We start from the raw sequence: 25,173 nt of genomic DNA on the forward strand, positions 1-25,173 counted from the left end.
TCTTGCTTAAGGTGAAGACCGGTCCTACAAATAAGATCAAGGTTAAGCCTATGTGGACCCAGTGGTGAAGGAAGGCAGGTTGCAAAGGTTGAGAATCAGGGAGAACCAGACAAAGAAGCTGAGATGGTTGCTTCGTCACAAAAAAGGCTGCTACGGGCTCTGGGAAACCCAACACAGGCTGGGTGTGGTGGCTTACACCTGTAACCCCAGCACTTTGGGAGGCTGAGGTGGGCAGATCACCTGAAGCCAGGAGTTCAAGACCAGCCTGGCCAACATGGCGAAACCTTGTCTCTACTAAAAATACAAAAATTAGCTGGGTGCCGTGGCGTGCGCCTGTAATCCCAGCTACTCGGGAGGCTGAGGTCAGAGAATAGCTTGGACCTGGGAGGTGGAGGTTACAGTGAGCCGAGATGACGCCACTGTACTCCAGCCTATGTGACACAGTGAGACTTGAAGGAAGGAAGGAAGGAAGGAAGGAAGGAAGGAAGGAAGGCCGCCCAACACTAGTTGTATGAATAGGATTTTTATTAATGGTATCTGGTCTGTGGCTACAATGTTATATTTTGCTGTGTTTGACACATTTTTTACCATTGAGATGTTTATGGAAGAAAGTTTGAATTTGCTGCCAGGCATCTACCTGTGCCTTTGAGTGAGCCTTTGGCTCACCTCCATAGAATACTGCCTCACCCAAAACGGCATGCACAGAGGCTCTAGAAGGAGGAAAATAAGGTGGGTCAATACAGTGACCTGTTTCTGGGTAACAGATTATCTGGGGTCTTTCTTTCCCGTGAGCTTGTAGCCTTTCAGAGGCTATCTGAGCGTAAAATTCACTCTTCCAGTTTTGATCATCCATGCCAACAATAAACAGGAAGGGCCCCTGGGCCTTTTCCAATGGAATAAGACTTTGGTGATTGCATTCCTCCAGGGGATTGCTCCAAGTGTCCATAAAAGTGAGAAATCCTGACTTAGTGATTTTTACTTTTCCTAGATCATCGACAAGTTTAGGAATAATCATATCCTTGTAATGTAGAGGAGTTATTGTGTTGGCTACACAGGCATTGATAAGAACAGTGGCTGTGATGCCCTTCAAGAAAGAAGCCATTGAGAGACACAGGTCACCTCCTTTGGAAAATCCAAGAAGCCCAATACTAGGACCTTTCACCTGTTGAGGAAAAAGAGAAGGAAACAAGCTTAGAGTTCACAAATGGAGGACACAGACAGTGATTTTACATTCTCCAAGTAGCTTTCTTTTTTTTTTTTTTTTTTTTTTTTGAGATGGAGTCTCACTCTGTCACCCAGGCTGGAGTGCAGTGGTGCAATCTTGGCTCACTGCAACTTCCGCCTCCCGGGTTCAAGCGATTCTCCTGCCTTAGCCTCCCGAGTAGCTGGGATTACAGGTGCCCGCCATCACGCCTGGCTAATTTTTGTATTTTTAGTAGAGACAGGGTTTCACCATGTTGATCAGGCTGGTCTCAAACTTCTGACCTCAAGTGATCCACCCGCCTGGGCCTCCCAAAGTGCTGGGATTATAGGCATGAGCCACCATGCCCTGACAGTAGCTTTCTTAACTATTATTTGCTTTCCTTCCTTATCCAACAATCTGCAAAGTTCAAATATGTCTTCTAATAAGCAAATCAACTGATTTCCTAGTAATGGATCATCCCCTAATATTTATGAGGACTGGGTCAGGAGTATACACAGAGGCCCAGACACCCGATACCTAAATATTTCAAAATTATAAATCAAATGAACAAACTGTTAAATACAGTATATTATTTTCTTCTGCCTTGATAAATATACCACCATAACAATTCATAAGGTCAGGCTCAAATTTAAAATCTTGGAATCCACTGGAGTTCTGTACTGGAATGTGACACACAGGAGAGGCCTGCCCCTGGGCCCTGCACCACACTCCTTCTCGTCCATCACTGGCTCCTTCATAGACCGTAAGGGGCCTCTCACACATGTGTGTGGACACCCCAACCTGCATGTTTAAGGCCTAGATGTATACACACTGATGAACCCAGAAAAGAGGCTTAGGGCCTGGAAGCAGGATCAGAGCTGTTTGGCAGAGAATTCTGGGGTGCCAGATCCCAAGAGCATTGGGGGTTATAGGGGAAAGAACCCTGAAGAACATCTTATATCTTAACATTAGAATGTCTGGGTCTCTTTAAACTTGGATGATAACAAAGAGTATATATCATTCAATTTTTAGTTATACCAAAATTTTTTGTTGCTGTGGTTTTTGTTTTGTTTTTTTTTGGAGATGGGGTTTAACTCTTGTTGCCCAGTCTGGAGTACAATGGTGTAATCTCGACTCACTGCAACCTCTGCCTCCTGGGTTCAAGCAATTATCCTGCCTCAGCCTCCTGAGTAGCTGGGATTACAGGTGTGCACCACCATGCCCAACTAATTTTTGTATTTTTAGTAGAGATGGGGTTTCACCATGTTGGCCAGGTTGGTCTCAAACTCCTGACCTCAGTGATCTGCCTGCCTTAGCCTCCCAAAGTGCTGGGATTACAGACGTGAGCCACCACACCTGGCCAAAATGTTTTTTTTTTTTTTGAGACAGAGTCTTGCTCTGTCGCCCAGGCTGGAGTGCAGTGGCGCGATCTCGGCTCGCTGCAAGCTCCGCTTCCTGGGTTCAAGCGATTCTCCTGCCTCAGCCTCCCGAGTAGCTGGGACTACAGGTGCCCGCCACCATGCCAGGCTAATTTTTGTATTTTTAGTAGAGATGGGGTTTCATCATGTTGGCCAGGCTGGTCTCGATCTCCTGACCTCAAGTGATCTGCCTGCCTTGGCCTCCCAAAGTGCTGGGATTACAGGCGTGAGCCACCGCACCCGGCCCAAAATGTTTTAATTAATTGATTATTTCTGTTATCAGATAAGGACTTTCTGTACAAAACCATAATACCATTATCATACCCAACAAAATTAATAACGATTATTTCATATAATCAAATATACCATTCTTATTCAAATGTCTCCAGTTGTCTCAAAAAATATCTCTTTATGGTCATTTTCTCTATATACATTTATGTTAATCTTATTAAGGAGGAAAATTGAACTCCAGAGAGAGTAACTGCTTTATTCAGAATCATAAGGCCACTCTGTGGTAGACACAGAGCCAGAACTCTTTTTAGTCCTGTGCTCTTTGAATTTTGGTACACAATTACAAAGACAACTAAATAGTCAAGTCTTAAGGGATTAGAGAGAGATGGGAGAAAATGGAAATAATAATCCTAGTATAAAAACTTCTTTTGAGACAGGGGTCTCACTAAATGTTGCCCAGGCTGGTCTTGAACTCCTGGAGTCAAGCAATCCCTCAGCCTCAGCCTCCCAGGTAGCTGGGACTACAGGTGCACATCACCATGCCCAGCTTCCATCCTAGTAATTTTTGAAGGAGACTTGGTATCTCCTGGCATGTTTCTAGTTCCCAGTGTTGGGATTCCGCCCTGCGTCAGCTCTGCCCCTCTCTTCTACACTCAGGTGATCACCAGAACGCACCTCTGGATGCTGCAGCATCAAGTCCGCGGCTTCTTCAAAGTACTCCAGACGTACATCATTCAGATCTGCAGGGAGGTCTTCAAATCGGAAATAAGCCAGGGCAAGCACAGCAAAACCGTGTCCGGCCAGGAGGCTGGCCCTGTATTCACAAAGGCCACCGCCACTCCCAAACAGATCAATGACCCCAGGAAAGGGCCCCTTGCCTGGAGAACATCACAAATCACAAGGAGCTTTAGAGTCTCAAAAGACAGCAAGCAAACAAGTTTTTGAAGCCAAGGAGATTGGGGGTAGACAGATTGGCAGAAAAAGAACAAAATGTCTTATTTTCTCAAACAATAATAATAATATAGAGGGATAAAAAACTGCATATTGGGTACAATGTACACTACTCAGGTGACAGGTGTACTAAAATCTCAGTGTTCATCACTGTACAGTTCGTCCATGTAACCCCAAACCACTTGTACACCAAAAGGTATTGAAATTAATTTTTTTTTTGACAGTCTCACTCTGTCGCCCAGGCTGAAGTGCAGTGGTGCAATCTTGGCTCACTGCAACCTCTGCCTCCTGGGTTCAAGCAATTCTCCTGCCTCAGCCTCCCAAGTAGCTGGAATTACAGGCATGCACCAGACACCCAGCTAATTTTTTTGTATTTTCAGTAGAGATGGGTTTTGCCATGTTGGCCAGGTTGGTCTTGAACTCCTGACCTCAGGTGATCTGCCCACCTTGGCCTCCCAAAGTGCTGGGATTACAGGCATGAGCCACCGCAACTGGCCTAAAAATTTTTAATGATATAAATTATCATCACACCACTGCACTCCAGCCTGGGCGACAGAGCAAGACTCTGTCTCAATAATAATAATAATAATAATAATGATAATAATAGAAATTATTTTCACAAACAAAGATAAACCAAGTTAGAAATAACATAATGAGGCCAGGCGTGGTGGTTCATGCCTATAATCTCAGTGCTCTGGGAGGTCAAGATAAGAGGATCACTTGAGGCTGAGAATTCAAGACCAGCCTGGGCAACATAACAAGACCCCTGTCTCTACAAAAAATTTTAAAAAACTAGTTGGACATGATGGCACATGCCTATAGTCTTAGCTACTCAGGAGGCAGAGGCGGGAGGATCATCTGAGCCTAAGAGTTCTAGTTTGTGGTGAGCTATGATCACACCACTGCACTGTAGCCTGTAGATCACTGTAACCTTGAATCCCTGGGCTCGAGTGACCCTCCAGCCTCAAGTAGCTACCCTCCCAAATAGCTAGGCCCCATTTTTAATTTTTTGTAGAAACAGGGTCTCACTATGCTGCCTGGGCTAGTCTCGAACTCCTGGCCTCAAGCAATCCTCCCATCGCAATGCTCCCACCTTGGCTTCTTCAAGTTCTGGGATTTTAAGTGTGAGCCACTGCACTCAGCCTGTTTTTTTTTTGCTTGTTTGTTTTTTTGTTTTTGTTTTTCTTGAGACAGGGTTTCACTCTTGCTGCCCAGGCTGCAGTGCAATGGTGCGATCTCACCTCACTGCAACCTCTGTCTCCCCCAGGTTCAAGCGATTCTCCTGCCTCAGCCTCCCAAGTAGTTGGGATTACAGGTATGTGCCACCACACCAGGCAAATTTTGTATTTTTAGTAGAGATGGGGTTTCACCATGTTGGTCAGGCTGGTCTCAAACTCCCGACCTCAGGTGATCCGCCTACCTCAGCCTCCCGAAGTGTTGGGATTACAGGCGTGAGCCACTGCGCCCAGCCTTGTTTGTTTCTTTTTGTTTCGTTTGTTTTTTGTTTTCTATCAGACAGAGTCTCTCTCCGTTGCCCAGGCTGGAGTGATGTGGTATGATCTCGGCTCACTGCAACCTCTGCCTCCTGAGTTCAAGTAATTCTCCTGCCTCAGCCTCCCAAGTAGCTGGGATTACAGGCGCCCGCCACCATGCCCGGCTAATTTTTTGTATTTTTAGTAGAGATGAGGTTTCACCATCTTCTCCAGGCTGGTCTTGAACTCCTGACCTCATGATCCACCCACCTCAGCCTCCCAAAGTGCTGGGATTAGAGGCATTAGCCACTACGCCTGGCCACCTTGTTTGTTTTTAATGAAAGGTTTTAGTTGATTCTTAGTATGTGTTGTTTTTCTTTTTTTTTTTTTTTTTTTTTTTTTTTTGAGACAGGGCCTCGCTCTGTTGCCTAGGCTGAAGTCTAGTGGCGTGATCTTGGCTCACTGCAACCTCGGCCTCTCAGGTTCAAGCAATTCTCTCACCTCAGCCTCCCTAGTAGCTGGGACTACATGTGTGAGCCACTATGCCTGGCTAATTTTTTTTGTATTATATTATTAGTAGAGGTGGGGTTTTGCCATGTTGGCCAGGCTGGTCTTGAACTCCTGGCCTCAAGTGATCCACCCACCTCAGCCTCCCAAAGTGCTAGGATTACAGGTGTAAGCCACTGTGCCTGGCCCAGACACTATGATTTATTTAACTCTTACTATAACCTTGCAAAAGCCTCTAGGAACATGGATATTTAGAAACCTGTAAGACCCAATTCCAGCCCCAGGAATTCACAGTGTAGTGGGCAGCCACGAGTTAAGGCTAAGAATTGCTGAAGAGCCGTAAAAATAAAGCAAGTTTTCTTGTTTTTGGAGAATCATCACAGAATTCAGTTTAAGGATTCTGTGTGCTGTTGCAACTCTAGAATTTTTTGTTGTTGTTGCTGTTTGAGGCAGGGTTTCACTCTGGTGTCCAGGCTGGAATGCAGTGGCGTGATCTCGGCTCACTGCAACCTCTACTTCCTGATATCAAACAATCCTCCCACCTCAGCCTCCCAAGCAGCTGAGACTACAGGCGTGCACCACCATGCCTGCACCACCATGCCTGCCTCGATTTTTTTTTTTTTTTTTTGTAGAGACAGAATTTCACCATGTTACCCAGGCTGGTCTTGAACTCCTGGGCTCAAGTGATCTGCCCACCTCAGCCTCCCAAAGTGCTGGGATTACAGGCCTGAGCCACTGTGCCCGGCTCAGCATTTTTATATGGTAGAGGTTTAAATCAGGAATTTAGTTAGAAGGGATTAATCAGGAGCCTTCTTTCTGGGTTACCTTTACCTAGCAAATATCTTGTGTTTACTTAGACTAGGGTTCCTCAACCTCAGTAGTACAGACACTTTGAGCAAGACAATTCTTTGTTCTGGCGGTTGTCCCGTGCATTGTGGAATGTTTCGCAGCATCCCTGGCCTCTGCCTGCTAGATGCCAATAGCACCTCTCCCTTCAGGAATGACAACCACAAATGTCTCCAGATATTGCCAAATTTCCCCCAGGGAAGGCGGCAAAATCACTGCAGGTTGAGAACCAAGTACAACAATGTTTATGATAGAAGGGAGAGGACTGTCAGGCAGTTTTGTGTGTGTTTTTAAACAATTAAAGGGTATTGCCACTATTGTGGATTTTAGCTTCTTTGGAAGTTTGATGTGAACTGAGGCAAAAATCATTCTTGCACATCAGCTTAAGGTTTTGCCCATATCGTATTCAAACAAAACCACACGGCTGGCACATAGTGGCTCTCAATAAATATATAATAAGTTGAATGCACTATTCAGCACAGAGCGAAAGTGGCAGTGCCTCCAGGGAGGGACGTGAAACTTAAAAAAGAAAGACTGGAGCAGCTACTCAGGAGGCTGAGGCGAGAAGACTTGAGCCCAGGAGTTCGAGGCTGCAGTGTGAGCTACGATCGAGCCACGGCACTCCAGCCTGGGCAACAGTGGGAGCCCAGAGACTCAGAATCCATGACAGACTCTGGAGCGAAGGAAAAAGTTCAGGGATGTTCCACAATCACGTGATTCCCAGGACAGGAAAAGGGCAGGTGGGGGTCGCAGAGCTCGACCAAGTTTTGGGCAGACTACTCACCCGGCGGCAGGAAGAGCGCGGCGCGCACCCGGCCCGCGCGCACCGGCTCGCGCCGCACCCCCGGCTGGAGAAAGTCGCGCTTGTTCTGCGCCCTGCACAGCAGCCGCCCGGGCTCAGGGCCGTGGCCGTCCAGCACTTCCAGCTCCACGGCGAAGGGCGTCCGCACGTCGCGCTTCACCAGCCGCACCAAGGCTTTCTCGGGCTCCAACGCCCAGAGCAGCCCCATGGGCTCGAGCCCCGCGAAGCTGCCGCCCAGCGCGGGCGCGCGCTCCAGGTCCAGCTCGCCGCGGGCGTCGGCGCGGTAGCGCGCGTGGGCCTGGAAGAGCGCGCCCTTCTCGTCGTGCAGGGACGCGCGCAGCGTGACCCGCTGCTCCGGGGCCAGGCCGCGCACGGTGATGAGCACGGGCTCGTCCCAGCAGCAGCGGCCCGCGGGCTCCAGGATCAGCGTCGCTGCCATCCTGACCTGGGTAGAAGAGGGACGACTCAGCTCCCCGGCGTCAGTGGGCGGGCCTGGCGGCTTTGCCCAGTGCTTGAAAGGAGTCGAGGGCGGAACCCTTAACACTACTCCCATTGGTTGGACTTGGGGACAGGCTCCAGGCCGCTGCGTGGAGCGCTAGAATTTGTGCAAATACACCAGTGTCCCAAATGAAGGAGTATCTGTTGAAATAAGAGTTAATGACCAATCTGGCCGGGCGCGGTGGCTCATGCCTGTAATCCTAGAATTTTGGGAGGCCCAGGTGGGTGGATCACACTGGAGGTTAGGAGTTCGAGACCAGCCTGACCAACACAATGAAACCCCATCTCTACTAAAAATACAGAATAGCCAGGTGTGGTGGCGCATGCCTGTAATCCCGGCTACTTGGGAGGCTGAGGCAGGAGAATTGCTTGAACCCAGGAGGCAAAGGTTGCACTGAGCCAAGATCGCACCATTGTACTCCAGCCTGGGCAACCAGGGCAAAACTCCGTCTGGGGAAAAAAAAAAAAAAAAAAAAGAGAGCGAGTTAGTGGCTATTGCTTATTCCTGCAATCCAATGTGGTGAGTGTCGAAATAGAGGCACAAAAACCACTGAGAACTAAAGGACTGAGAGAGATACAGTTTAAGAATCTAGATTTTGAAAAAGCATCCCAGGTGATTGTTCTCAGGTGACCCCTTGGAGAAACATGTTCGTAATCCATCCTTTACCCCTCAGTCCCTTACCAAGCCTTTTTTCCAGAGCTAATGGTACCTGGAGCAAAGCTGATGTTTAGGGAGGCAGACCTAGCCGAGTTCCGGTCTGACCCTGATCCTTAGTATTAATACCTGGTGATCTTTAGCAAGAAACATAACCCTCTAAATATCAGTTTTCTTATCTGAAAAGGCTTATTGTGACCATTAAATGCGCTAATGTGTAAAAACACTACACTGACACACCTGTAGGGTTAGTACCCAGTGAAAGTTTTGTTTCTTATCTCACAAATCTAATCACTGGCAGAGTCCCTTTTGGGTTGTGTGCATACAGAGTTCTGGCAATAAGCAAGTGGCACTCTCAGCCTGTGTTAACTGAGGAGAGTTTTATAAAGGTACTATCTACAAAGGCATGGGCAAGATTCAGAAACAAAAACAATGAAACAAGATTCGGTGTAGAACCCTGAATCTGAAGGTTCAAGGGAAGGGGGCAGTCTGATAGGAGATGTAGCTTTTCTAGAAGAAACCTATGGTTTGTGGCAGGAAGGAGGAGACTATAATATCCCTTGACTCTCCTCTTGTTTTTCATTATCTTGCTAATGCCTCTCTTTGGCCAAACCCAACCACACAGCTCAGCCTAGCTGGGAACATAGCAGGGTGGAGAAGGAAGAAGAGCATATAGTGATGGCCAGCTCAGTAAACATGTATACACTGAGCAAAAAGGTATTAGACTATATGAAGCAAGTTCACTGTATGCTGGTTACCAACTTGTCTGAGTCCAGTGAGAAAACACATTCATATATTTAATACAACAATTTACATGAACCGGATTTATTACTTACAGATAGGCAGCAAAGAATGACAGAAGCCTAAGAATCATTGGAAACCAGTCCCCCAAGACTCAGGAATGCTGCCTGGGTGATGGAGTCTCATGTGCGTGTGCCCCATTTGCACTGCAGCTGCCCTGAGTTTTGTACTCTGGGGTCATGTGACTGCTGGGCTAAAGCATTGAAAGACATCCTATTTGTAGGGAGGGGCTGAAATAGAGCCAGGGCCATTCTAGTCAGTCCGTCCCTATCTCAGGATGTTACATTCCCAGCACATTCTATGCTTGAAAACTACTAGTGAGAAAGGGGAGAACTGAGTCAGTCCAAGGCCAACCAGAGAACTGCCCTGCAGTCCATCCCCAACCCAGATATCTGCTTTAGCAAACCTAGTACATTTCATATGCCCTCCAGACCCCCAGGATCTGGAGGCAGAGGTTTGCTCATATTAATATGGCACTTTGGTCGGGCATGGTGGCTTATGCCTGTAATCCCAGCACTTTGGGAGGCCGTGGGGGGCGGATGACTGTGGGTCAGGAGTTTGAGACCAGCCTGGCCAACATGGTGAAACCCTGTCTCTACTAAAAATACAAACATTAGCTGAATGTGCCGGCATGCACCTGTAATCCCAGCTATTCAGGAGGCCGAGGCAGGAGAAATGCTTGAACCCAGGAGGTGGCAATTACAGTGAGCCGAGATCTCGCCACTGCTCTCCAGCCTGAGCGATAGAGCAAGACTCTGTCTAAAAAAAAAAAAAAAAAAAAAAAAAAAAAAAAAAAAGCGACACCTTGACTGACACAATCTCAGTGCAACATTATTAAGCCATGGCCAGAACACATTGCACTAGGCCCAGGAGACTACTATAATAAGCGGGATGATCAGGCTTGTTTGGAGCTGTGGCCTACGCCCAAGTCCTAGTGATCCAGGTAAGAAGTTGTTAAAGAGGTCCAAGAAAGATTCTTTAGGTAGCCACTCTGACTGCAACCAGTAGGCCTGCTTCCAGATCTCCTCTGCCTATGTCTCCACCATGCCTGAGGTGTTTATCCAGGTATGCCAGGAGATGTTGGCAGTGGCCCACACTTCTCCCAGTTAGTCTAAAAAAAAAAAGGCTAGAGGAATTCTGTTGTTTAAAACAACACAGCCGGGTGCGGTGGCTCATGCCTGTAATTCCAGCACTTTGGGACGCTAAGGCGGGTGGATCACGAGGTCAGGAGTTCGAGACCAGTCTGGCCAACATGGTGAAACCCCGTCTCTACTAAAAATACAAAAAAATTAGCCTGGAGTGGTGATGCGTGCCTGTAGTCCCAGCTACTCAGGAGGCTGAGGCAGGAGAATCGTTTGAACCCGGGAGGCAGAGGTTGTGGTGAGCCGAGACCGCACCACTGTATTCCAGCCTGGGCAACAGAGTGACTCCGTCTCAAAAATAAATAAATAAATAATAAAAAATAAAAATAAATAATAAAACAACCTTCCGAAGGGAGTTGAAGGATGTCCCTGGGCTGCCAAGGCAGTGGCACTGGAAGCAGCAATATCAAGCACAGTTTTCCTATCATTTTCTTCATGAGCACTGACTCCTGTGTATGGTACCAAAAATGTCATAGAGGACCTAAACCTAGAATCAGCCATGACCTGACAGGTTCCTAATAAGCATGGCGCAAACTTTTAGGCTACTGGCCCAATAATGTGTCTTGTACACAGGGGTAATATGCAGGAGCACCCCCAGCATGCCCCATGTCCAGGATCCCATCATCTGCCAACTTTCCAGGTATGACATTGTCCATCCCATGTTTGGCTCACTCCCAGATCACCCACAGAGAAAGAGGCAGCTTTCGGATGCACACTGAATTATTTTATTCAGCGACCCAGTCATGGCTATGGAGGATTGGCATTCACCAGCCAGTTCTCACTGATGGCATAGTGACATGAGCTCAGTCTCCCCCATACAATCAATATCGTTCACGAAACCTGTCACAGAGGGCTAGCATTACACCTGATATGACTTGGCTGTGTCCCCACCCAAATCTCATCTTGAATTATAGTTCCCATAATCCCCACATGTCCTGGGAGGGACCTGGTGGGAGGAAATTGAATCATGGGGGTGGTTAATCTCACGTTGTTCTGGTGATAGTGAGTGAGTTCTCCTGTGATCTGATGGTTTTATAAAGGCTTTCCCCCTTTTGCTCAGCACTTTTTGTTGCCACCATGTGAGGAAGGACATATTTGCTTCCCCTTCTGCCATGACTGTAAGTTTCCTGAGGCCTCCTCAGCCATGCTGAACTGTGAGTCAATTAAATCTCTTTCCTTTGTAAATTATCCCATCTCAGGTATGTCTTTACTAGCAGCGTGAGAACACACTAATACAGTAAGTTGGTACCACAGAGAGTGGGGCACTGCTGTAAAGATACCCAAAAATGTGGAAGCGACTTTGGAACTGGGTAACAGGCAGAGGTTGGCACCGTTTGCAGGGCTCAGAAGACAGGAAAGCTTGGGAAAGTCTGGAACTGCCTAGAGACTTGGAGTGCTCAGAAGTAAGAAAGATGTGAGATGGCTTTCACCAAAATGCTGATACTGATATGAATAATGAAGTCCAGGCTGAGGTGGTCTCAGATGGAGATGGGGAACTTGCTGGGAACTGAAGTAAAGGTCACTCTTGCTATGCAAAGAGACTGGTGGCATTTTGCCCCTGCCCCAAAGATCTGTGGAACTTTTAACTTGAGAGAGATGATTTAGGGTAACTGGCAGAAGAAATATGTAAGCAGCAAAGCGTTCAAGAGGAAGCAGAGCATAAAAGTTTGGAAAATTTGCAGACTGACTATGCTATGGAAAAGAAAAACCCTGACTGGGCACAGTGGCTCATGCCTGTAATCCCAGCACTTTGGGAGGCCAAGGCAGGTGGATCACGAGGTCAGGAGTTCAAGATCAGCCTGGCCAAGATGGTGAAACCTCGTCTCTACTAAAAATACAAAAATTAGCCAGGTGTGGTGGTGGGCGCCTGTAATCCCAGCTACTCGGGAGGCTGAGACAGGTGAATTGCTTGAACCTGGGAGGCGGAGGTTGCAGTGAGCCGATATCGCACCACTGTACTCCAGCCTGGGCAACAGAGTGAGACTCTGTCTCAAAAGAAAAAAAGAAAAAAGAAAACCTCGCCAGGCATGGTGGCTCACACCTATAATCCCAGCACTTTGGGAGGCCGAGGCAGGTGGATCACCTGAGTTCAGGAGTTTGAGACCAGCCTGGCAAACATGGTGAAACCCCGTCTCTACTAATAATACAAAAATTAGCCAGGCATGGTGGTGCATGCCTGTAATCCTAGCCACTTGGGAGGCTGAGGCAGAATTGCTTGAACCCGGGAGGCAGAAGTTGCAGTGAGCCCAGATCGCAACATTGCACTCCAGCCTGGGTGACAAGAGCGAAACTCTGTCTCCAAAAAAAAAAAGAAAGAAAGAAAAGAAAAGAAAACCCTATTTTCTGGGGAGAAAATCAAGCTGGCTGCAGAAACTTGCATAAGTAATGAGGAGCCTAATGATAATCACCAAGACAATGGGGAAAATGTCTCCAGGGCATGTCACAGAACTTCATGGCAGCCCCTCCCATCACAGGCCTGGAGGCCTAGAAGTGAAAAATGATTTCTTGGTCTGGGTCTAGAGTTCCCCTGCTGTGTGCAGCCTTGTGACTTGGTGCCCTGTGTCCCAGTCACTCCACCTCTGGCTAAAAGGGGCCAAGGTACAGAGATTGAGCCACTGCAGTCCAGCCTGGGTTACAGAGCGAGACTCCATCTCAAAAAAAAAAAAAGGAAACTAGCAAATGAAAAATCTTACAACTACTGGATTTTCTTCTGTCTGTGTAGTTGTATATATGTGTTATGTGTGTGACGTTTGCATAAAAGGACTCTAATTAATTGGCTTAAAGAAAAATAAGTACCTGCTGGGCACGGTGGCTCCTGCCTGTAATCCCAGCACTTTGGGAGGCCAAGGCAGGCACATCACGAGGTCAAGAGATCCAGACCATCCTGGCCAAAATGGCGAAACCCCATCTCTACTAAAAATACAAAAGTTAGCTGGATGTGGTGCTGCGGACCTGTAGTCCCAGCTACTCAGGAGACTGAGGCAGGAGAATCGCTTGAACCCAGGAGGCAGAGGTTGCAGTGAGCTGAGATCAGGCCATTGCACTCCAGCCTGGGTGACAGAGCAAGACTCCGTCTCAAACAAACAAACAAACAAACAAAAAACACGGATCGAGACTGTCTCAAAAAAAATGAAATAAGATTTTTTAAAAAGCATAATTATATTGTTATTGTAGCACAGAAATAACCAGATCTCCTTGTTAAAAGTGTTTTAACTATTACTATTTAAAGTCATTTGAATTCCATGGTCTAAGACAAATTACCTGTAAAAACCCGTTGGTTATCAGTGCTATGCACCTAAATTAGAGAAATAGCTGGTATTCAAGAGGACATAAGTCCAGTGTTAAGCATGGACTCATGGAGAACCAGGACGGCTGCCTTGTCCTTCTTGAGTCCCTAAAGATTTTGTTCTTAAAAGTTATGCTTTCTATGATTCATCATGGAAAAGACAAAATGATCCAATTTAAATATATATTGGTGTGCTGACTTATAAATTGCTAAAGTAGTTCTTTTTTGAGACAGAGTCTCACTCTGTTGCCCAGGTTGGAGTGCAGTGGCACAATCTCAGTTCATGCAACCTCCGCCTCCCAGGTTCCAGTAATTCTCCTGCTTTAGCCTCCCAAGTAGCGGGGATTACAGGCATGCACCACCATGCCCGGCTAATTTGTGTATTTTTAGTAGAGATGGGGTTTCACCATGTTGGCCAGTCTCGAACTCCTGACCTCAACTGATCTGTCCGCCTCAGCCTCCCAGAGTGCTGGGATTACAGGCCTGAGCCACTACACCTGACCTGCTAAAGTAGTTTATAACCAATGTTTGGTTTGTCACATCCATATTTTTGGGAAGACAGTCAAAGCTTCAGGTACATTTACCTGATGGGTCATTTAAACATTTACAGAAAGATTGCATTTAATTGTCATTTTCTTTTTTTTGGAGAAGAGTCTCGCTCTGTCATCCAGGCTGGAGTGCAGTGGTGCAATCTCGGCTCACTGCAATTTCCACCTCCTGGGTTCAAGCAATTCTCCTGCCTCAGCCTCCTAAGTAGCTGGGATTATAGGCACGCACCACCACACCCGGCTAATTTTTGTATTTTTAGTAGAGAAGGGGTTTCGTCATGTTGGCCAGGCTGGTCTCGAACTCCTGACCTCAGGTGATCTGCCACCTTGACCTCTCAAAGTGCTGGGACTACAGGCGTGAGCCAGCACGCCTGGCTGAGAAGTTCTTAAACAGATTTCTAGAGGTGTATTTTGTCTAGTGGAGTGAAACCCACTGAGATTTTTAGAAAACTCCACAAAGTTTTTAAGAAAATTGTTCTGGCTGGCTGGGCGCAGTAGCTCATGCCTGTAATCCCAGCATTTTAGGAGGCCTAGGCAGGTAGATCACCTGAGGTCAGGAGTTCGACACCAGATTGGCCAACATGGTGAAACCCTGTCTCTACTAAAAATACAAAAATTAGCCGGGCGTGGTGGTGGGTGCCTGTAATCCCAGCTACTTGGGAGGCTGAGGCAGGAGAATCGCTTGAACCCGGAAGGCAGAGGTTGCAGTGAGCTGAGATTACATCATTGCACTCCAGCCTGGGAAACAACAGCAAAACTCAGTCTCAGAAAAAAAAAAAAAAAGAAAATTGTTCTGGCTGAAGAATAACTCCAGTTCCACTGTGAGCTGGAACTTAAAAGGTAGAGAATACAAAATTAAAAGAGAAATTTGAACTCCCCTTTTCCATGTAGGAGGCAGGTTAATTTAATCGCTAATTCATTTTCTTATGAAAAATAAAGGTTTCGACTCAGGAGGCAGAACCAAATGCTACAGAGAGCAACTCACAGAGAGTAAATTGAACGCTAATGAAGGAATTGGCAGCATGTTCTCAGGTGTGTTTCAGAGTCGCTACAGGCTAGTGACAGCTGTGTGCCACATTTTCCCCATTTTTGAACAGAAGTGTCTATAGGAGTTATCTTACACTTCTCCCACCGTTATATTATGAACATGCTTCTGCGAGGATAGCTAACTTGTTTGTTTCAAAGCTGTTCAGATTGAGAAGAATGATATTCAAGGAGCTATACCCAAGGGACTGTTCTGAGCCTCATCTATACCTGGACCTGATATAAATGATGAAATCTTGGACCTTCAGCCCGAGTGTGATGCTATAATGAAATGAGGGATTTTGCAGGGAGAGGGTTTAGAAGAGAGATGGGTGTATTTTACACGTGGAGGAATGTATGGCCAGAAGGCAGACTTATTTTCCAAAGATGGTTACAATTATTTCCCATTCCACATGCTCTTCTCCAGAACCTTTCCACTCTTCTTTCAAAAGGCAGACTATGTTCTCCTTGAACTTTGGTTAGCCTTTGACTGCCTTGTTCAATAGAGCATGGCAGACTGATAGTATGTATAATAGCTTCCAAGACAAAGCTGAACAAAGGTCAATGCAAGTCTGCCTTACTTGGTGTGCTCACTCTTGGAGACTCTACTTTTATGGCAGGGAGGTTGGTGCTGGCTGTCAATTGGGAACTCAGGAAGGGATATGATTTAGGGGGTTCTTAAATTCTCTCCATCTGGGCCTTCTTGCTAATTACTTGGGCTGACTTTCAACCCCTCAGTCAAATTGCCCCAGCCCGTGCCACTTGGAACAGTGGTGATCCATTCCTACCAAGTCCTGTCCCATTTGCAGACTCCTGAGAAAAATACATGGTTAGTGTTTTAAGCTGCTGTTTTAGGGTGGTTTGCTACACAACAATAGATAACTGAAACACACCTGAAAACAGTCACATAAAACAAAAACGATCTATTTTGCTCACAAATCTGCAGTTTGGACAGGGCTTGAGAGGGACATCACTGCTCAGTGGAGGTTATGTGAAGTCTCCACTGAGATTTAAATGGCTGGGGGCTAGAATGATCTGGAGGTGTTTTTCACTCATATGTTTGGCACTTGGGCTGAGATAACTGAGATGCTGACCACAACTGAGACTGTCACAGGAGTGCCTGTGGTTGACTTATACATATATTTTAAGCTTCCTCACAGCATCACAGCATCACATCCTCAAGGTTGTCAAACTTCTTTTAGTTTTTTTTTTGAGACAGAGTCTCGCTGTGTTGCCCATGCTGGAGTGCAGTGGTGTGATCTTGACTCATTGCAACCTCTGCCTCTCAGGTTCAAGAGATTCTCCTGCCTCAGCCTCCTGAGTAGCTGAGATTACAGGTACCCGACACCACACCTGGTTAATTTTTTGTATTTTTAGTAGAGATAGGGTTTCACCATGTTGGTCAGGCTGGTGTCGAACTCTAGACCTCAGGTGATCTGCCCTCCTCGGCCTCTCAAAGTGCTGGGATTATAGGCATGAGCCACGGCGCCTGGCCCAAACTTTTTACATAGTGGCTCAAGCTCCAAAGGCAGGTGTTCCTGGCAAACAAGGTGGAATCCTCATGGCCTTATATGACCTCGCCTGCAAAGTCAGGTAGCATCACTGCCGCTCTGCTCTACTGACTGAAACAGTCACAAGTTCATCCAGATTTGAAGGGAGGGGACATAGGTCTCCCATCTCTTGATGAGGGAAATGCCAATGAATTTACAGCTATGTTTTAAAATTACCATAAACAAGCCTGGTGCAGTGGCTAACACCTGTAATCCCAGCACTTTGGGAGGCTGAGGCAGGTGGATCACTTGAGGTCAGGAGTTCAAGACCAGCCTGGCCAATATGGCGAAACCCCATCTCTACTAAAGAAATACAAGGCCAGGTGCGGTAGCTCATGCCTGTAATCCCAGCACTTTGGGAAGCTGAGGCGGATGGATCACGAGGTCAGGAATTTGAGACCAGCCTGGCCAATATGGTAAAACTCTGTCTCTACTAAAAATAGAAAAATTAGCCAGGCATGGTGGCAGGCACCTGTAGTTCCAGCTACTCGAGAGGCTAAGGCAGGAGAATTGCTTGAACCCAGGAGGTGGAGGTTGTGGTGAGCTGAGATTGCACCATTGCACTCCAGCCTGGGCTACCGAGTGAGACTTCGTCTCAAAAAAAAAAAAAAAAAAAAAAAAGAAAGAAAGAAAGAAAAAGAAATACAAAAATTAGCTGGGCGTGCTGGCACATGCCTATAGTCTGAGCTACTTGGGAGGCTGAGGCAGGAGGATCACTTGAACCCAGGAGACAGAGGTTGCAGTGAGCTGAGATTGTGCCACTGCACTCCAGCCTGGCCAACACAGCAGGACTCTGTCTCAAATAAATAAATAAATAATGGCTGGTCATGGTGGCTCACGCCTGTAATCCCAGCACTTTGGGATGCCCAGGCGGGCAGATCACGAGGTCAGGAGATCGAGACCATCCTGGCTAACATGGCAAAACCCTGTCTCTACTAAAAATACAAAAAATTAGCCGGGCGTGGTGGCGGGTGCCACCAGCTACTCGGGAGGCAGAGGCAGGAGAATGGCATGAACCCGGGAGGCGGAGCTTGCAGTGAGCCGAGATTGTGCCACTGCACTCCAGCCTGGGCGACAGAGCGAGACTCCGTCTCAAAAAAAAATAATAATAAATAAATAAATAATAAAATTACCATAAAGTTTTACTGTGATAAGCATGGTTTTTCTTTGTATTTATTCTGCCCGGCATTTACAGTTCTTCTTGAATGTCTTTTATATCAGTTTTGGAAATTTCTCAGTCATTATCTTTTCAAATACACTTATATTAATAAATGCTAGGTAAGCCGGGCGAGTGGCTCATGCCTGTAATCCCAGTAATTTGGGAGACTGAGGCAGGTGGATCACTTGAGGTCAGGAGTTAGAGACCAGCCCGGCCAGCATAGTGAAACCCCATCTCTACTAAAAATACAAAAATTAGCCAGGCATGGTGGCATATGCCTGTAGTCCCAGCTACTCAGGAGGATGAGGCAGGAGAATTGCTTGAACCCAGGAGGCAGAGGTTGCAGTGAGCTGAGATCGTGTCACTGCACTCCAGCCTGGGCAACAGAGTGATTTTGTCTCAAAAAATAATAATAATAATAATAAATGCTACGTAGTGTTGATATCAAGGAGAGAAAGGAATGATTCCTCCAGGATTACCGCAGTATGATTTTCCAAGGTCTATTTTTTTGAAACAAGGTCTCACTCTGTTGCCCAGGCTAGAGTACAGAGATGCAATCACGGCTCACTGCACCAACCTTAACCTCCTGGGCTCAAGCAATCCTCCCACCTCAGTCTCTCGAGTAGCTGGGACTACAGGTGTGCACCATGTTTGGCTAATTTTTGTAGGGATTGGGTTTTGCCATGTTGCCTAGGCTGGTCATGAAATCCTGAGCTCAAGCGATCTGCCCCCTTTGACTTCCCAAAGTACTGGGATTATAGGTGTGAGCCACTGTACTCTGCCCCAAGGTCTGCTCTTAGAAAAAGGAAGTGAGAGGGAAAATAGATCGTAGTCATTCACCCTTGGAAGAGAGTATAGACTTAACTATTCTAGAGACAGGTCTCATCTCCTCCTGTCAAAGGATTCTTCTCCGACCTTTATAATGAAAAGGTCAGCTGCCTTTCCTCATATTAACACCCCTCTGTATGTTTCTGGCCAAAGAAAATTCTACCCTGCTACTGAAGGTTGAACAGCAAACATTAGGTGACCATTCTTTCACAGTGATGGAAAAAGTCACCAGCTTTAAAGCTCACCTATGACTTAAAACATTAACTAAAAAAAATCTAGAAGGAAACACAAATGTTAACTGGTGGGAATGCTTTTCACTTATATGTGTCATATGCCTCTTAATCTTCTACAACAAGCAAGTTACATTAGTAAAACTAATGACAAAGCTTATTCAACAGAGTTACGTAAAATACACCACTAATGACAAGGACATGGCTTTAATGTTATCCAGGAGACAGCTGATTCACATAGGGTTACTGAACACTAGAACCTGATCTTGAATCTCTCATGTCAACAATAGACAAATGCATTACAATTTAGGGAAAGCTGTTTTCTGGGTACCTCCCAGGTGTTTGCAGAAGAAGGCTAGAATCTGCTTCCAGGCATCTACCTGGGCCTTAGAATGAGCCGTGGGCTCCCCACCCCACATCACATGTTTGTTTACTAATTCGTGAAGGGAAGCTGGGCACAGGGGGAAGTAAGGAGGCTCGATGTAATGCCCAGTCCCAGGGTAACAGATGATCTGGGGTTTTTCCTTTCCATGGGCCTGTAACCGTTCAGAGACTTTTTGGGCATACAACTCACTCCTCCAGTTATGGTCATCCTGACCGACGATGAGCAGGATGGGCCCCTGGGCCTTCTCTACTGGAATCATGCTGGAGTTCTCATACCCTCCTACGAGATCATTCCTTATATCCACGATGTCCATGAGGCCCGAGAAAGCTACCTTGATTCTCCTCAGGTCATAGCCCAATGGTGGAATGCTACTGAGCTTATAGTTGATGGCTTTGTTCCCACTGATCCCAGATCCATTGATGGAAACCGTGGCTGAGACATTCTTCAAGAATGAGGCCATTGAGAGACAAATATCAGCTCCTAAAGAAATGCCCAAAAGCCCAATGCCTGGGCCTTTTACCTGGAAGAAAAGAAGAGAGAAGAATCGAGTCAATAACTTATCCAGACTGGGCGCGGTGGCTCACACCTGTAATCCCAACACCTTGGGAGGCGGAGGTGGGCGGATCACTTGAGGTCAGGAGTTTGAGAACAGCCTGGCCAACATGGTAGAACCCTGTCTCTATTAAAAATACAAAAAAAAAAAAAAAAAATTAGCAGAGTGTGGTGGCATACACCTCTAATCCCAGTTACCCAGGAGGCTGAGGCAGGAGAATTGCTTGAGCCTGAGAGGCAGAGGTTGCAGTGAGCTGAGATCGCGCCAGTGTGCTCCAGCTCGGGTGACAGAGCGAGACTCTGTCTTTAAAAAAAAAAAAACTTATCCAATTCAAAAACATTTTCCTAAAATGCAAACAGAGATGCTGCTAGCTTTAATCTGGGAATCATCCACAAGAAAATCAACCTCAGCTGACAAGTGAGTTTCTTCTCATGTGCAGACTATCTGGCTGAACACATGGTAAACAAATCTTAAAATCACTGAAAACCTTGGAAACTGATTTATAAACATTTCAGAGAATTATCCGCTAGAGAATGCTGAGCCACGGAGCCCATCAAGTTCAGGACCACATTCAGGTAGGTCTGACTGAAGTCTTCATGTGGCAATGCATCCAATAGTGTGGAACCAAGTTCTGTTCCAAGATGTGAGTCATTTATCAAATGATTACAAAGCCAGACTTCAGAGTAAGTAATTAAGTTCATTCTTGGCTTCTGAAAGGGGTGGACAAGTTCTGACCAAAATCTGAGAACATACTCTGACATCAGGAAATTAAAATTAAAAAACAAGCATGCGGCCAGGTGCGGTGGCTCAAGCCTGTAATCCCAGCACTTTGGGAGGCCGAGATGGGCCGATCATGAGGTCAGGAGATCAAGACCATCCTGGCTAACACGGTGAAACCCCGTCTCTACTAAAAAATACAAAAAAATAGCCGGGCGAGGTGGCGGGCGCCTGTAGTCCCAGCTACTCGGGAGGCTGAGGCAGGAGAATAGCGTAAACCTGGGACGTGGAGCTTGCAGTGAGCTGAGATCCGGCTACTGCACTCCAGTCTGGGTGACAGAGCGAGACTCGATCTCAAAAACAAACAAACAAACAAAAAAACAAGCATGCAAAGACAATGGATTAGAAATTCAATTTGCAATATACAGATAATATTTAATATTACTAAATAAAATCTCATGTGGATTTTACAATTAATTCTATACCACAAATTCATCTGACAGAAAAAGTGGAAATAGGCACCTTAAGCCAAGGAAGTCTCCAGAAGAAATCTTTGTGAAAGAGAACAGAGCAGCATTTCTGCACGTGGTACAGGTTATACTCTCTATGGAGATATTTCTAGAAAGACTGATTAAATAAAGGACATGAGGAGAACCTGGGGATGTTGAAGCATGTAGCACAGGGCTTCTTCGAAGTACTCCAGGGATATGTTGTCCATGTTCTTGGGGAGATCTTCAAAGTTATAATAAGCTAGAGCCAACGTAGCAAAGCCATGGCCAGCAAGGAGGCTGGCTCGATATTCCAACAGGCCCCCTCCAATACCAAAGATGTCAATGATCCCTGGGAAGGGTCCAGGTCCTAGAGAACAAAATATTATAAATGTAAGCCATTATACAATTTACAAAATGTGCTTTCCTGGCTGGACACAGTGGTTCATGCTTGTAATCTCAGCACTTTAGGAGGCCAAGGCAGGAGGATCGCTTGAGGCCAGGATTTCAAGACCAGCCTGGACAATGTAGTGAGACCCTTTTTAAGAAAAAAAAAATTAGTCGAGTATGGTGGTGCATGCCTGTAGTCCTGCCTACTTGGGAGGCAATGGAGGGAGGATCACTTGAGTCCTGGAGGTCGAGGCTGCAGTGAGCTATGACCACACCACTGCACTCCAGCCTGGGCAACAGAGACAGACACTGTCTCAGGAAAAAAAAAAAAAGAAAAGAAAAGAAAACAATTGAAACGAAATTTTATGTTCTGTTGCATCAGCCCTCTGGTTTTTAGTGTACTGATATTTCAGATGTCTATGTAGAAAGGGAGGAAAGAAAAAGAAATACCCAGAGATGGTTTTAGGTGAGAAAGGCAGTGGAGTCTGAAGTATGACCTGTGATAAAGCAGGACATGAAGAAGTGGAGAAGAGACTCAGTGTGCCTAGAACACTAAAGAAGGCAACATTGGTAATAGCCTCATTCACTGTCATCATTCTGCCTTAGACAAGTCAGGCTGATGCCTGTAGAGATCTGTAGGGTAGTGATTAATAGCAAAGTGGATAATGTACCTGACGACCTGAACCGCTTTTTCAAATGCAGAATAACAATACCAACTTCATTGGAATATTATAGAGACTAATATAATGCAAGTAAAAGCCGTAGTACCCAGCCTAACAAAAAATTCTTTTTTTTCTTTTTTCTCTTCTTTTTTTTTGTGACAGAGTCTGGCTCTGTCACCCAGGCTGGAGTGCAGTGGTGCGATCTCGGCTCACTGCAACCTCTGTCTCTCAGGTTCAAGTGATTCTCGTGCCTCAGCCTCCCCAGTGGCTGGGACTACAGGCGTGTGCCACCATGCCGTACTAATTTTTGTATTTTCAGTAGAGTCGGGGTTTCACCATGTTGGCCAGGCTGGTCTCGAACTCCTGATCTCAAGTGATCCGCCCATCTCGGCCTCCAAAGTGCTGGGATTACAGGCGTGAGACACCACGCCCAGTACCAAATCCTCTATTTTGGTAGAGTGGCCACCGACATAGTCAATGCTAGCTTCTCTGACCTTGCTCCGAAACCAAATCAGTGCTAAATCAGCCCTGGAAAGAAAGCAACGGAGACTCAGGCCACCGACGCTCACACCTCCCGCCAGCATCCCAGCTCACCTGGCGGCAGGAAGAGCGTGGCGCGCACCCGGCCCGCGCGCACCGACTCGCGCCGCACCCCCGGCGGGAGGAAGAGGCGCTCGTGCCGCGCCTGGCACAGCAGCCGTCCGGGTTCGGGGTCGTGGCCGTCCAGTACCTCCAACTCCACGACAAAGGGAATCTCTACGTCCCGCTTCAGGAAGCGCCAAAAAGGCTTCTCGGGTTCCAGGGCCCAGAGCAGCCCCATGGGCTCGAGTCCCGCGAAGCTGCCGCCCAGTGCGGGCGCGTGCTCCAGGTCCAGTTCGCCGCGGGCGTCGGCGCAGTAGCGCGCGTGGGCCCGGAAGAGCGCGCCCTTCTCGTCGCGCAGGGACGCGCGCAGCGTGACCCGCTGCTCCGGGGCCAGGCCGCGCACTGCAATGCGCACCGGCTCGTTCCAGCAGCAGCGGCCCGGGGGCTCCAGGATCAGCGTTGCTGACATCTTGGAGCCGGAGCGGGGAATCCAAAGGTCGAGGCCCGAGGCCCGTCCAAGATCGTGGCAAGCGCGCCGAATGTCCAGAGGGCGTCTGGCGTCCCCTGGTGCCGGGACCTGCCGGTGGCTGGCTGAGCAGTCCCAGAAAGCGCTTGGGACTTCAGACCGGTTAACCCGGCGATCCAGACTCGTCTGAGGCAAAAGTAGCCAGGCTCTTCTCCAGGATAGTCTCCTCGGGCCCCGGGGCGCGCAAGGTGTGGCGCCCAACCCACCCCTTAGAAAGCCTCTCTGCCTCACAGCACCCTCGGTTGCTGGAATGAAAGTTGTTGGTTGATCGATTTGTGGTGAAACCAGAGGCGAATGAGATCAAGCCAAATTCCAGCCTTTCATGGGTTCCATGGAAGGTTTTGTTTGTTTTTAACTTTTTTTTTTTTTGAAACGGGAGTCTCACTCTGTCGCCCAGGCTGGAGTGCAGTGGCGCTTCGGCTCACTGCAACCTCTGCCTCCCGGGTTCAGGCTATTTTCCTGCCTCAGCCTCCTGAGTAGCTGGGATTACAGGCACGCGCCACCACGCCCGGCTTATTTTTGTATTTTTGGCAGAGACGGCGTTACACCATGTTGGCCAGGCTGGTCTTGAACTCCTGACTTCAACTGATCTTCCCGCCTCAGCCTCCCAAAGTGCTAGGGATTACAGGCGTGAGCCGCTGCGCCCTGCCTGCTTTTTGTTGTTGTTGTTGTTTTTATTTGAGACAGGGTCGCTGTCATCCAGGCTGCAAAGCGGTGGCTCGATCTCGGGTCACTGCAGCCTCGACCTCCCAGGCTCAACTGATCCTCCTGTCTCAGCTTTTGGAGTATCTGTGACTACAGACAGCGCGCCACCAATGCGGCGCTAATTTTTAAATGTTTATTTTTAGAGAGGAGGTGTCACCATGATTCCCAGGCTGGTCTCAAACTCCTGAGCACAATCTATCCTCCCGCCTCTGTAATCTCAAAGTGCTAGGACTGTAGGTGTGAGCTACCTACCGTGCCTGGCCCTCCATGTCAGTTTATTTAAAAAGCTTTTTAATGAAATATAATATAGGCCGGGCACAGTGGCTCATGCCTGTAATCCCAGCAGTTTGGGAGGCTGAGGCGGGCAGATCACTTGAGGTCAGGAGATCAAGACCAGCCTGGCCAACATGGTGAAACCCTGTCTCTACTAAAAATACAAAAATGAGCGGGGCGTGATGGTGCACACCTGTGGTCTCAGCTACAGGGGAGGCTAAGGCAGGAGAATTGCTTGAACCTGGCAGGCAGAGGTTGCAGTGAGCTGAGATCACACACCACTGCACTCCAGCCTGGGTGACAGAGCGAAACTCTGTCTCAAAAAAAAAAAAAAAGAAAGAAAGAAAGAAAAGGAAAGAGAAGAAAGGAAGGAAGGAAAAAGAAAGAAAAGAAAAGAGAAAAGAAGGAAAGAAAAAGGAAGGAAGGAGGAAGGAAAGAGAAAGAAAAGAAAGAGAAACAAAGACAGGCAGAGAAAAAAGAGGGAAGGAAGGGAAAGAAAGAGAAAGAAAGGAAAAAAGCAAGCAAGCAAGCAAAACTATTGGAGATAGTAAAAAGATAAGTAGTTGCCAGGGGTTGTGGGAAGGGAGGGATGAATAGTTGGAACACAGACAATTTTGAGGGCAGTGAAACTATTCTATATGATACTATAATGGTGGATATATGTCATTATATGTTTGTCCAAAACTATAGATGTAGAACAATCACCAAGAGTGAACCTTAAAGCAAACTAGAGATTTGGGGTGATAATGATATGTCAGTGAT

At 47.1% G+C, this 25,173-nt stretch overlaps 2 protein-coding genes across 2 annotated transcripts; both read right to left on the bottom strand.

The window, feature by feature from the left end:
* Window positions 1-489: 489 nt before the first annotated feature.
* ACOT6 (acyl-CoA thioesterase 6) lies at window positions 490-7,914 on the bottom strand. The gene is made up of 3 exons (XM_050798926.1): window positions 7,393-7,914; window positions 3,508-3,710; window positions 490-1,162 (listed from the first exon to the last, which is right to left on the bottom strand). The coding sequence occupies exons 1-3, from the start codon at window positions 7,847-7,849 to the stop codon at window positions 557-559; spliced, it is 1,266 nt and encodes a 421-aa protein (XP_050654883.1). The 5' UTR covers window positions 7,850-7,914; the 3' UTR covers window positions 490-556.
* An 11,404-nt stretch (window positions 7,915-19,318) lies between these two features.
* Window positions 19,319-23,799, bottom strand: ACOT4 (acyl-CoA thioesterase 4). Its single transcript, XM_050798839.1, has 3 exons — window positions 22,920-23,799; window positions 21,441-21,643; window positions 19,319-20,035 (listed from the first exon to the last, which is right to left on the bottom strand). The coding sequence occupies exons 1-3, from the start codon at window positions 23,374-23,376 to the stop codon at window positions 19,430-19,432; spliced, it is 1,266 nt and encodes a 421-aa protein (XP_050654796.1). The 5' UTR covers window positions 23,377-23,799; the 3' UTR covers window positions 19,319-19,429.
* Between the last annotated feature and the right edge of the window lie 1,374 nt (window positions 23,800-25,173).

The sequence above is a fragment of the Macaca thibetana genome, chromosome 7, assembly GCF_024542745.1.
Source record: "Macaca thibetana thibetana isolate TM-01 chromosome 7, ASM2454274v1, whole genome shotgun sequence".
Lineage (NCBI taxonomy): Eukaryota > Metazoa > Chordata > Mammalia > Primates > Cercopithecidae > Macaca > Macaca thibetana.